This window comes from Rhinatrema bivittatum, chromosome 3 (genome assembly GCF_901001135.1).
Source record: "Rhinatrema bivittatum chromosome 3, aRhiBiv1.1, whole genome shotgun sequence".
Taxonomy (NCBI): domain Eukaryota; kingdom Metazoa; phylum Chordata; class Amphibia; order Gymnophiona; family Rhinatrematidae; genus Rhinatrema; species Rhinatrema bivittatum.
The window spans coordinates 69658819-69671053 of NC_042617.1; the positions used below are offsets into that span (position 1 = coordinate 69658819).

Consider the following 12235-nt stretch of genomic DNA (forward strand, 5'->3'; position numbering starts at 1 on the left):
CCCGAGAACAGTCGGCGTTGCAGCCTTCATGGGGAATAATATAAACCCACGATAGATTTGGTTTTTTTTTTCGGCCAGGTACCTGATAGTACAGCGGGTATCTGAAACGTCAAATTAATCTATTTAGGGTTCGTTTGCCTTGATTTGTTCATTTCGGTTTCACAGCAGATTTCTATGGGTTCGTGATCCCAGTGCTGACAGGAGAAACACAAAAAGAGAGCATAAAAAAAAACCAAAACCCAGAAATGAAAACTGACAGCGAATCATGGTAATGTTATACCTGTAACACATTAGGCCATCGTAGAGAAAGAAAGCCCTTTACGGCCTGTGTCCCCCTGCGGCCTGATAACATTTCCAGCAGGCAGAAATCAGTACACGGGACTCAGATCCGAAGCAGTGCAATTTTCTAAAACTAGGCATCTCTTTAACTTGTGGACATTTTCAAAGGAACATTTTGTATATGTCTTGGGGGGGGGGGGGGGGAGCCCTGTTTTTCAACCATTTCCTAGTATCCCCTCCGCCATTCTGTATCTTTGTGGGCACAGATTTGTCTTTTGCAAATAGTAGATTGGGAAAGGCACATTCGTCTTCGAGCCGTATAAACTCGTCACATGTCTGTTACTAATGGGGATGTCCAGGATTATCCCTCCTGGACCCGCACAGTCAACAGATTTCAGCGCAAACGAATATAGGCCAGGTACTTAACATTTTTTGAAAATTGGTGCCCTTTTCATAACATATCCTTGTTTTACAAGGTGTCAGACGTGAGTAGATGACGTTAATGCTGCTATTGGCAAAATTGCTTCAAAAATGTTGTCAAGTGTTGTTATACTTGGGATACTTCTTTGGCTACCTGCATGAAATCTTAAGCTGTGAGTACATTTTATCTACTTCTTTCATTATGTACAAAATATGCTGGCAAAAAATTGCAACAGAGCAATAGGGGAAAAGGAAAGTGAGTGAAAGAGAGAGAGAGAGGCAGTTTTACACTGCAAAGAAACCTAAATCCAATTAAACACTGAAGACTTTGAGGGCATTTCTATGTTTTATTATAAAATAAAAGCAGAAATATTTCCAAAGAAATTAATTCATATAATATAGACAAGAAACAGAACTAAATCAGGTGACTTGAGATTGACAAGTCAGTTTAGTTTTTAAATTTAGAGGTGTAGTAAATCACATTTTCACCCACCTAATGGGAAAATAGAGAATGCATTAACGAAGAACGTAAAAGCCTGCTGTCTGCAGAGATTCAGCAACAAGATCACAACCCTGCCTACATAAGCGCCCTTTGAATACGTCTTACTAAGCTGTAGTTGCTAATGTAATTTTACACCTGCCAAAGATAAAACTACAAAAGTAATACGAATGGCCTGTCTCTATGAATTATGCTCGTAAACCGCAGCTTTGCCCTCCCTCAAAAATGCTATGGAGTGATTTATCAAAGTTTAGCACTAGTGCAAACAGGAGGTGCGTGTCCCCCTATGCCAGCATTAAACCCTAAAAACAATGAGGCAAACAGCGGATTCCGGCATGGTGCAGTTGATAAATAATATAGGAATTGCACGTCTTTGCCACACACCTTCATTATACTATATACAAAAAGGCAGGGCAAGCACTTAAGGTAGTGAAAATGGCTCCCAATAGTTCCTAATGGTATGCATGAATATAATAGCACTGAAAATATTCCCAGAAAATGCTGGAAACTGAGCTATTTTGGGATCCCAGTGCGAACTTGTTTCTCCGCCAGTGTTGGAGGCTGATCTCTCAAATCAGTCTAACTTGGAAAATTTCGGTAGACGTCCTACCTATTTGTGCTCGCCAAGAAAGTCATCTTGTCCCGCCTAACTCTGTCATAACCTTTTTGGGAATGTGCTTGAATAACACCTATTCATTATTTTAGCTCTGGATGATACATTTCATAGAGCTCATTTATCAACGGTTAACCCTAGCACGATTAATGTTGCCTCCATAAATGAGCTCGGGTCCAGTGTTAAAATAATGTTCAGGGAGCCCGCTAAACAGCGCTATAGCTAGGCTGCCATGTTATTATTATTAATTGTCATAACCAAACTAGACTGATAACCTACAACTGAAAATTAGGAAATATCTGAATAGGGCCATATGCTGAAAAAGGAAATGCAATGTATTATACTGTCGAATGAAACAGTTCTTGTATTTGAAATCAAGCGTATAAAATCTCTGAAGTTTTCCCTATAACACAGCTTTATATAGTACAGTACCTTTTAAACAGTTATATCCATTCATCCAGTCAGCCAAAGGTTGACAAGAATCCATTAATGATTTTTTTTTTGTCATCACTCAAGTTTCAGATAAGATGTTTTTTTAAGTGTCTTTAAAAATTTAAGAACCAAGATCGACCAAGTTGGATGACATAGGGTTGAGGATGGAGTCCTGCAAACTATGGTGGTGCATGGATTCTGCGCTGGGAACAGGGATGGCGCTAGGACCCTGAGGATGCCCCAGGCCGTGGAGAGACTGCAGCCCCGGGTTCGCACTGAGCAGTAAGACCGGACTCGAGGATGTGTGATCTGGGGTTCCCGAAGGAGTTTTCTCGTCCTCGGAGCTTCCCAAAACTGTTTTGTTTCCATTCATCGACGATGACAGTGGATTGTGACTGTTGGAATTAGAGTTCTCATTGTTCTCCCTACAGAAATAAGATTTAACAGCCATCAGTCTATTTTTGTCTGCTCAGGTGCAAACCTGCTACTTAGTAACGCCGGCTATGGAGAATGATAATTCGGGGGATACCTGAAAACAGTGAGTTTACAAGCTTGCCATACCCCAAAGGCCCCTCGGTCTCCTCGGCAGGTCTACAGTCCGTTCAGCTTGCAAACTGAGGTTTCCACTAACTATAGAAGATGCCACTTTGCTTACACTATAATTAATCAGTTCTCCTATTATAACTAAGGACCTTGGTTTTCAGATTTGATTTAACTTTTGCTGGGAATTTCAATGCTATAACAAAAAAGTCCGTGGAAAAAAAATGACTTTTCCACTGATTTTTCTTTTGTTTGCTACAACAAAATCATTTTTCTTCTGATTTATTTTTTTTATAGCTTTGAAATTTCCATGAAAAATAAAATAAAAACTGAAAAAGGAAGGTTCTTAATTATAACATATGTTCTCATCACTGTAACAATAGCACGATCGCTCCAAAATCTTTTCCAAGCATATCCTCTTCAGGAGTATTTTTCTTTTTCTGTCCAAGGAATATATTTCACAAAGCCCTGCAAAATTTTGAATAGTAAATGCTATTCAATAGCCTTATGCTATTGAAGTGTCAGACTATATCTGTTCAGATTCCCTGTCTCCCCACATTAATATTACATACGGACTGTATAATCGGTTGCATATACATTTTTTGTTGCTAAGAAATACAACTTGTTTTCAGGTTTCAAAATGGATGTGCCATTTGATTCTTAAAAAAAATAATCAAAACTGAAACAAATAACTGTTCTTCATATCTACTTTTATGAGATATCCATAGTAACTGTCACTTTTAAATTTGATTTGTGTTTGTAAAGAGAACATTAAATAATGATAAATGTTGCACAGATTATTCTACCATGCATTTTTAGTTCTTATAGTTATGTTTACATTTGCAGAAGGAAGTTTTACTTCCTTCAGGAAAAAAAATGTATTTTGACATTAACCTAAAGATTCATAAAAACATAATATTACAGACAATTTACCTTCTGGCACTTTTCAGTTCGAGTTTAGATGCTATTTCCTTAGGACAATTACACAGAAAACAGCGAAGCAAGAGAAAAGCAGTTTTCATGTTAACGACATTTCCACCAATCTTAGATCTATAACAGTGCATAAAGGTTTGCATACTGGTGTCTATGAGCAGCAAACCATATTTTTCAACGTCAGAAATGTCAATGATGGGGGACACATTGGTAAAACATCGTTTCTTTTCATATCTTTTTTTAAACAAAATGTATGTAAAATTTCTATTTATACACAATTTTAAACAGGAGTTACTGATATCTGTTAGTACTTGGGGAGGGGGCGGTCGGGGGAAGAGATTCAGGATTAATCGCTTTGGGGATGAACAGGTCACATCCGTCTTTATGGGCAAAAAACTTCCGTCCCTTAGCTCAAAATCCAAATTATTTATTTATTTAGCCATTTTATGTAATGTGGTTCCAAGTGAATATCGCAACGGTTTACATCATGACATAAATATAATGGATAGCCAATTACATTCACATGATGAGTTTTTATATCATACATTTTAGCCAAAGACAGGTGGGTTGACTAATGAGGTCAGGGGAGGGAAGATATATAGGAACAAATCAACAACAACAAAAAAAATCCTGTCTGTTTATTTTTCTGGAATTTGTCTGTACACCTGTTGTGTGCTTCCCATACCATGACTACACCACGGCAAATCCTCTTTAATAGCAACAGCTAGTATGGCCATAGTTTCAAATATATGCCTATGTAAATCCATTGTTTATTCTATTTTTACAGTTCTGAATAATAATTCTTCTTCAACTCGTTTCCTATTCTTCTTCAGGACTTGTGATATTTCCAAGTTCTCCTTCACTGATTGCTATGCTATCCGTCAGCCGGTTCTGTATTTTCAGTTCAACTATCCTTAGGAAGAGAACCAGTTGCTCTAAAGCGTCAGGGGACTCTTTCGTTTGTAAGGTACATCATTCTGTCCTGCTTTTTCTGTCTTGTAGAAAACATGAGTCGCTCAAGAAATCACTTCCCCCACCAAGATGAGACAATAATGTTGACTGAATTTAAATTAAGGACAATTAAGTGTTACTTTGCTTTTTTATGTATCATGATTTTTAAAAGCTCATTAAAGCTTAGGATCATTTTATTTTAAGGGCATAGACTTGTTTCCCTGGTATAGTCATTTTGATTTTTATTCTTTTGGGAAGTTGATTTTACTTACAATAATCTTTGCGAAAAGCTGCGGTTAAATGTAAATTGACAGAAGTATACTAAAGATACGATTTTCTTGTAAGCTAGAAAACTGTAATTTCCTCTACTTAATTTTTAAAGGCTGAATATAAAGTTCTTTTACGTCTAACACAGAACCTCTTTTTCTTACTCTGTCTTATCGCCCTACTCGATTACCTACCTCAATGATGTCACAACTGATTACTTCACAACTTACTTACACTGGAAATCAAAGAACTGTCACGAACATTATGGACCAATGGTACTTAGCATTTTCCCAAAGATACAAATTGTCGATTGCACAGCACAAGCTGAGACGATTTCTGTCTTCATTCATAGGTGAATACTAATTTAAATATTTTATTTTTTTTTTATTTTAGAAATCACAGATGATAAGCGCAGGTGACAATAGTGCTTTCTTTTATGCCTGTGTTTGTGTGTTGGGGGAGGAGGAGAGATGCTGAGTTACTACTGTGCTAAACATGTCAGACTGGGATTTGAAGGTATTTCAAATGCTGTCTTAAGGCCTAGCAGAAAAAAAAAAAGCAATGAAAAAATATTAAGTTCATAACATCGTCACTAGCACGTTGGTTTATAAAAAACAAACAAACCCCAGAAACACCAACTACCACATGCCTGCTCAGTTTAAGAAGATGCATTTCTATCCTTGATATCTGGTGGATTTGATGCATTTAGCTAGAAAAGCAAAAAAAAACAAACCTTGAGTTCCTCATGCGGTCTAACCCCGCAGGGCAGCCGCTCGGGTACTTTAATGGGTGTTTTATAGCAATCATTGCTTCTCCGAAGTATTTTATGGGTTTTTTTTTAATGAAATGTTTTATAGTTCCTTAAAACAAGCCTGGAAATTCAGTCAAGATTCAAGTCTCAAAAGGTGATGCTGCATTGCATAAAGAATGCATTGCTCCCTTTAGTATTTCTTTAGTCATTAATCTTATAATGCCTGGTACTTTTCTCTCTCTGGCATATTGAACTGAAGTTTCTCAGGGAACAATTTCTATTATATGTAATAAAATCTTTAGTGATAGACTTAATCGACATGAGACAATCATTTTAGTAATCAATCAATAGTCTCTCTCTCTCCCAGTAAAACTATATAATGCCTGTGATTTATTCATCAATGCATCTATTATGACTTTATTTTGAGCTATTTAAATTTAAATGGATTTTAGATGATAAAGAAAATCATACTTAAGCCCAGTCTGTCAGTTAAGTCATAGATTATCTTGTATGTACGTAACGCTATACATTTTTCCTCGCTGGATTCGTAGTCAGGAAAACTTGACACTGGCGAATTTATTTGAAAGCCTTGAAGAAAGTTAATGTAATTGCTGAGTTAGTCCACTTGGTTGCCTGGAAATGAAGGTCAGCAACTAAGCCGTGCAGACGATACCTTTTGTTGGACTTACCCTACGCTTGTGACTCGCTACGGACAGCTGGGCTCCTTCCAAGGGCTCGTTCAAGGTAGCTTAGCTCACCAGAGCTAGTCACAAAGATGCCACCTACAACTTGTTTGTTGACCTTTATTTGAAACTGCCTTGTAACTATATCTATCCACCGATCATCACACTAAAGGAGTACAATATGCATTTCCCTCCATGTACTCGTTTGATCTCTGTAAACGTCAGAATGCTAAACATTCCCCAAAAAGTTAATGTCAAAAAAACTTCCATGTGGCAAACGGCTGGGCACAGTGAAGTTCTGCAAAAAAAAAAAACAAAAAAAAAAACCCAACACAAAGCTACTGGCTTATTTAAAATGACTAGAAGAGGGGAAATAAAGCAGTTGAAATAAGGAAATGCAAAGAGCAGGGTACTTACTCGTACCTTTCCTTGGCCTCGGCTGCACGGTCTCTCTGCCGCCGGTTCTTGAACCAGTTGCTGACCTGGGTGGTGGTGAGCCCCGTGGCCTCGGCCAGCTCCCTCTTCTCTCGCGGGGACGGGTAGGGGTTGTGGGCATACCACTCCCTCAGCACGCTCCGGCTCTTCTCTTTGAAGCAGTAGCTGGTCTCTTCCCCGTCCCAGATGGACCTGGGCAAGGGGAATTTTCTGCGCACCCTGTATTTGCCCACGGCCCCTAGGGGGCGCCCGCGCAGCTTCTCCGCCTCGATATAGTGCGCCTTGAGCCAGAGCTGCTGCAGTTTCGGATGGTTGTGAGGCGAGAACTGGTGGCTCTCCAGGATCTTGTAGAGCTCGCGGAAATTGCCCCGGTGGAAGGCCACCACGGCTTTGGCCTTCAGGACGCTTTCGTTTTTGTGGAGGTGCTCGCAGGCAGGTAAGGACCAGAGAAAGCGTCCCAGCCTTTCTATGTTGCCCCCTTGCTGGAGGACTTCGCAGACACAGGCCACTTGTTCCTGCGTGAAACCAAAAGTAGGAAGCATTGACATGATCGTCTGTCGTTCTTTCTCTTCCACCCCCCCCCCCTTTTTTTTTTTTTTTTTTTTTTTAACCCTCTCTCAGACTGATCGCGTTCAGGTCATCCAAACTCCACAGTAAACGGCAAACACGGGGGGTGGTGGAAAAAAAAATGCCCTTTAAATATTGCGTTGATGTCCTGGCAGAACCTGGCGCTCACTCCCAACCCAACAACTACCGAAAATTAAATGAAAGAATCAAAGGCCTTGCAAAAAAAAAAAAAAAAGAAAAAAGTTTTTGTAAGTCCTCCGAGAACTTTGCTTTTCTCTATTGTCTTCTTTCGAACGCGTACAGTTGGGATTTTTTTTTTCCTGCTCACTTGATCTCACCTTCCAGTAGGATTCAACATAATATAGTCGTAAAGTCTGCTCCCTCTCTCTGGCTGCTTTTTAATAATATTATTCTAAGCTGGCATGAAAAGTGATTATGTGCGCTCTGATTGGTCGGTTATCTGACCCGGGGACGGCAAGGATAAGACAATAGTTTGGGTCAAATTATTTGCCATGGTTACGCTGTCAGTCAAGGAAACCCGATCTGTTTTGAGGTGGCTCCCTGCCTGAGTTGACAGATTGCTCTCATCCACTAAGAGGCAGACTGCGAGTGAAATATTAGCGCGAAGGGTTTTTTTTTTTTTTTTGGTTTTTTTTTGGTTGTTGCTTTGATTGACATTGCAAACACCCATAGAAAAGGGAGGTGGTGGGGAAAGCTTGTCTCTCTCCCTCTGCTCTCACAAGGGAGGGCGCTGTAGCACTGAGCTCTCCCTCCGCCTCCTCTCCCCCCCCCCCCCCCCCCCCCCCCCATACTGTGCTCCTGCAAACTTTCAGCGGCCTTCCCCAGCCAAGACGAAAGAGAGAGAGAGATACTCTTAGGTTTTGTTGCAGATAGGCAATGGGGATCTGAAGACAGAGGTAATCCTGTGTCTGTCCGCTTGAAACGAAGGGTGACTGACCACCTAAATGTTTTGGACAGCTTAAAGTCGTCAAAGCTCAACCTACCCAGAGTTTCCTGACGTGAAAATGCCATTTCAAAATATTTCCTGTATGATTTAAAGGGGCAGGATTCACACTTTAGCCTTAAACCAGAGATTGTTTCATTGCAGAAGTACTTACCACAACACATCTAAACCACATTAAAAAAAAAAAAAGCAACTTTTTAAAGTAATCTAATTTAAGAGCTACTTTTTTTAATTTTATTTTTCCTCTTAAAATATGTAGTGGCGCATACATAATAATGTCTAATAATAATGTGCAACTTTGTGATTGAGAGAGTATTTTACCTAAGGTAGCTACAAAAGCATCTGAGAACGATTAAATGATATTAAGACAAATGTGTACTTACTGGATTTAAACTCTTTTAAGTTTCAGTTTCCAGAACTGAAAACTCCAGTCCGTCTGCCACTGAATATTTTTTTTTAACCAAGCCTTTCTCTACATTAAGCAAAGATGCTGCTTTTTGCAGATTTTTATTCAAAAAATATACTGCACTTGGACAATTGTGCATAGGTTGTCGTAACGAAAACAGCTAATCTTCTCGAATGAAGACGCAGACATGGATACCGATGACTTGTGACCCGGTCTGTTTGATTGGGGGCGAGGGTAGTTCCAAGGCTGAATGTTGTGCCCAGGAGTTGATGGGATTGATGTGTTTTGGGGGGGGGAGAGAGAGAAGCAGTCAGTGCTATGCAGGAAAACGATCTGGAGGCCGGAGACAGGCGCGGTGCAGTCATCTGCATGCAAGGCAGCAGGCTGCAGGCAGGCGAGCCAGAATTTCATGCAAGCCCGTGTGGTACATCAACCCAACTTCACCTCACCAGGCACATGCTCAGTGCGCTCCTCTGCTCAACATGGAGACAGCGCCGCACAACAATGGAGCAACGCCAAAAATAAAAGGTGTGTTTTTCAGATGTAATACCTGGAGTGCAAATCTTTTCTCCAAATGCTGTGGGCAGAATGGCATCGAGGTACCTTTTAAACTCTTTGATTTGTTTCTGATCTCAAGGGAGAATGAAAAAGAAGAAATGAAATACTACATATAGGAATTCAGTAGGAAACCGCAGAACCATTTTTTTCTTGTTTTTACCCTCCAGCATGATTATGCAAGAAATGTAATTAATTGCCATGTACGTTTAAAAAAATAAGGAAAGGGTAGACATACAAGAACCAGGAGCTTACAACTAGCTGAATATGTTACTTAAAAGTATGCATGTCTTCTGTAAAACTAAGACAAGAAACGAGAGCATTGTTTTTGATCATTTAACCTAAGCGGCATGCACTTTTAAACAAAGCTAAGTATATACGGAAGAGCTGGCCCTTCATTCACTCGGATAGCTCCTACTGTACAATATTTAATATTTTCTATTTAATTGTTGTCAATTATGTTTTCCAGAGACATTGTAGAAAATGACGTGTTATCTGAATGTGCAGTCAGATTGAGTTTCTTTTAAATACACGCATTATATATACAATTCCGGCTTAAAGTTTTATAATCGTCTCAACTGTTTTATTGAAAACAGAAGAACCGTGCCTTGGAATCCGCATTCCTCTCTCTCAGCAAACGATTTCTTTAATTCTTTCTCCTCGATTAAAAAATAAGTGGAAGGAGATTAGCCCTGTCTATTATTATCTGTGAATTTGCTTTTCCTGTGCCCGACTGCTTTATTCTTCTTGAATCTTTTAACCTTAGAGACTGGATGTGACTCAGGATCACAGCGCAGCCTGTTCATAGGGGGGTGTCAAAAACCTGTCGTTTGGACTCCGAGCCAAGTAATTATCCCAACAGTAGAAATTCATCTCCATCGGCCCAAAATGTGAGTATATAGACACGGTAGGACGACATAGGAGCTTTCGTTTTACACTTACCCCCTTTTTTTTTTTGTATTGACTGTATTTCATTTTACCATTGCTTTAGGAACTCAAGATAAGAATTCAAATGCAGTTAAGCGTATAATGAATTGGTAAGACCTCATTGTACTTGCACATAATAAATATATTTACAAGTCACTCCAGCGCCAAATTTCATTCCTGGCATAAGGCCGGAGCTCCTGAAATATTTCATGTTTTTGTTAATGTGGAGGAGTTAATTAAAAGTTAAACAAATGCCACTGTTTAAATGTTCTTGGTGTGACTATGTTTTAAGGGTGCTCGTCAAAAGTCTAGCGTTCATAGGAAAGCCACAGGGCAAGTATTCGAAGTGACTGCAAATCGGCTTTACGAGTCTCCACGCGAAGATCTGACCGAGCTGTTAACTGGAGGTAAAAAAAAACCACACAAACACCCCCCCCCCCCCCCACAAATCAACCCCAAACCGCTTTCATCTATGTGAACGCCTGGAGCCAACTCTTTTCTCCGAACAGTTTCATACATCTCGGCGTTAAATACCATGCACGCGGACTGTTTCGGAATAAGGGTGCGCGCTACGGGAGAGGGAGGCAGAACGCGATCTCTGTCGTCGGGGCCCCAGGCAATGGGCGTGAGCGCCGACCCAAGGGCAGGAGAGGCGCCGGGAGCCCGTCTCCGCTGCTTACCGCACTGACGGCTGCGGGTCTCGGGCCCCCAACTGGAGCGCGTTTGCAAAAAAACCCCACCTCGGCTGTTTTCGTAAAGTGTTTCGGGTAATTCACCCCGGCAGTTCCTGCCATCTGTACTGAGGCTCGGCGATGTGTGCCGGTGAGGAAAGACCGGCTGAACGTGCGGTTCCCTCCATGGGCCCCGTGGGGTTTTTTTTTGGGGGGGGGGGCGGGGGGGTCTCGTTTCTTTCGTTCTGCTCCTGTGAACAGCAGCTTTGGAAAATCGGGCGCAAGAGTCTTTAAGGTTCTGTGCTTGCTATGCCTACCCCAAGGGATACAGATAGGACAGCTACAGGCAGGTTGACCATTAATCAAACCTGCAGTGTCATTTAGCTAACATCAGTCCTTCAGGTAACAGTAAATTTAACAACAGTTTTTGCTCAGAATAAAATCAGAAATAGTAAAGCAGTTATCTGAATGTGCGATTTTCCATTTACAGAGTTCCGTGTGTGCCCTCGTCAATGAAACTCTCTTTTTTACTTCACAATATTTGGAAAACAAAAAAATCGTCTTTTCATTTAGAAACAACCTTGAATATTTAGGGGGGGGGGGGGGAACCCCAACCCTTTCCTATGGAGGACGGAAAAACCTCACAAAAGTTCCTTAAAAAAAACCTCTAATAAAAAAAACATTTAACCATTTTTTAATTAAGGTGATTATGACTAACCTATTTCTGTGGTTAATACATTTTGCTGGATGGTAATCAGAAGAATGTGGAATCTGATTTTTGAAAATCCAACATGAAAGCTGCCGCACAAGGCGCTTTATTTTCCTTGCTTTACCCCAGGGCAGGTAAAACATCTACGCGCATATTTGTCCATCGAGGGGGCCGCTTGACCTTGATAAGCTGAGCTGAACTGCAGTACAGATGTATGGGACTCGCTAACTTGCACCCCGTGATCTCTCCAACCAAAAGAATAGATTTTTGTTGCTGTTGTTAACATCATAACCTATGAAATTGCCAGGGTCCCATAATGGGATGAGATGATAGATTACTTAAAATAAGAACGAGTTAAGAGGGCGGAGAGAGGAAAATCCTAAGAAATTGTATTTGTATCAGCTTCGTTCAGTAAAGAAGACGCCGCCATGGCTAAAGGTTGAATAAATATCCTAAACGTAACTCACTGCCCGCTGTAACGCGGGAGCCCTCCGCTCCCTCCTTTTAACCGCCTCACTTCACTTTAAGTTTATGCCATACGCTTTTCTGATCAACTTCAGTTTTCCAGAAAGGCTTTTAAACTTTGCAATCCCTCACTTTTTTTTAACGTTCATTTTGTAACTCATCTCTTTA

At 40.5% G+C, this 12235-nt stretch overlaps 1 protein-coding gene across 2 annotated transcripts; it reads right to left on the reverse strand.

Annotated features, from left to right (window-relative positions):
- Positions 1–1042: 1042 nt before the first annotated feature.
- Positions 1043–7760, reverse strand: SIX2 (SIX homeobox 2). 2 transcript variants are annotated; one of them, XM_029593345.1, is made up of 2 exons: positions 6792–7760; positions 1043–2668 (listed from the first exon to the last, which is right to left on the reverse strand). In XM_029593345.1, exons 1-2 carry the CDS (start codon positions 7349–7351, stop codon positions 2365–2367), a joined length of 864 nt encoding a protein of 287 aa, XP_029449205.1. In that variant the 5' UTR covers positions 7352–7760; the 3' UTR covers positions 1043–2364. The 2 variants fall into 2 exon arrangements, with proteins under 2 accessions (XP_029449205.1, XP_029449204.1); XM_029593344.1 differs by having other exon boundaries at positions 6786–7760.
- Positions 7761–12235: the final 4475 nt, after the last annotated feature.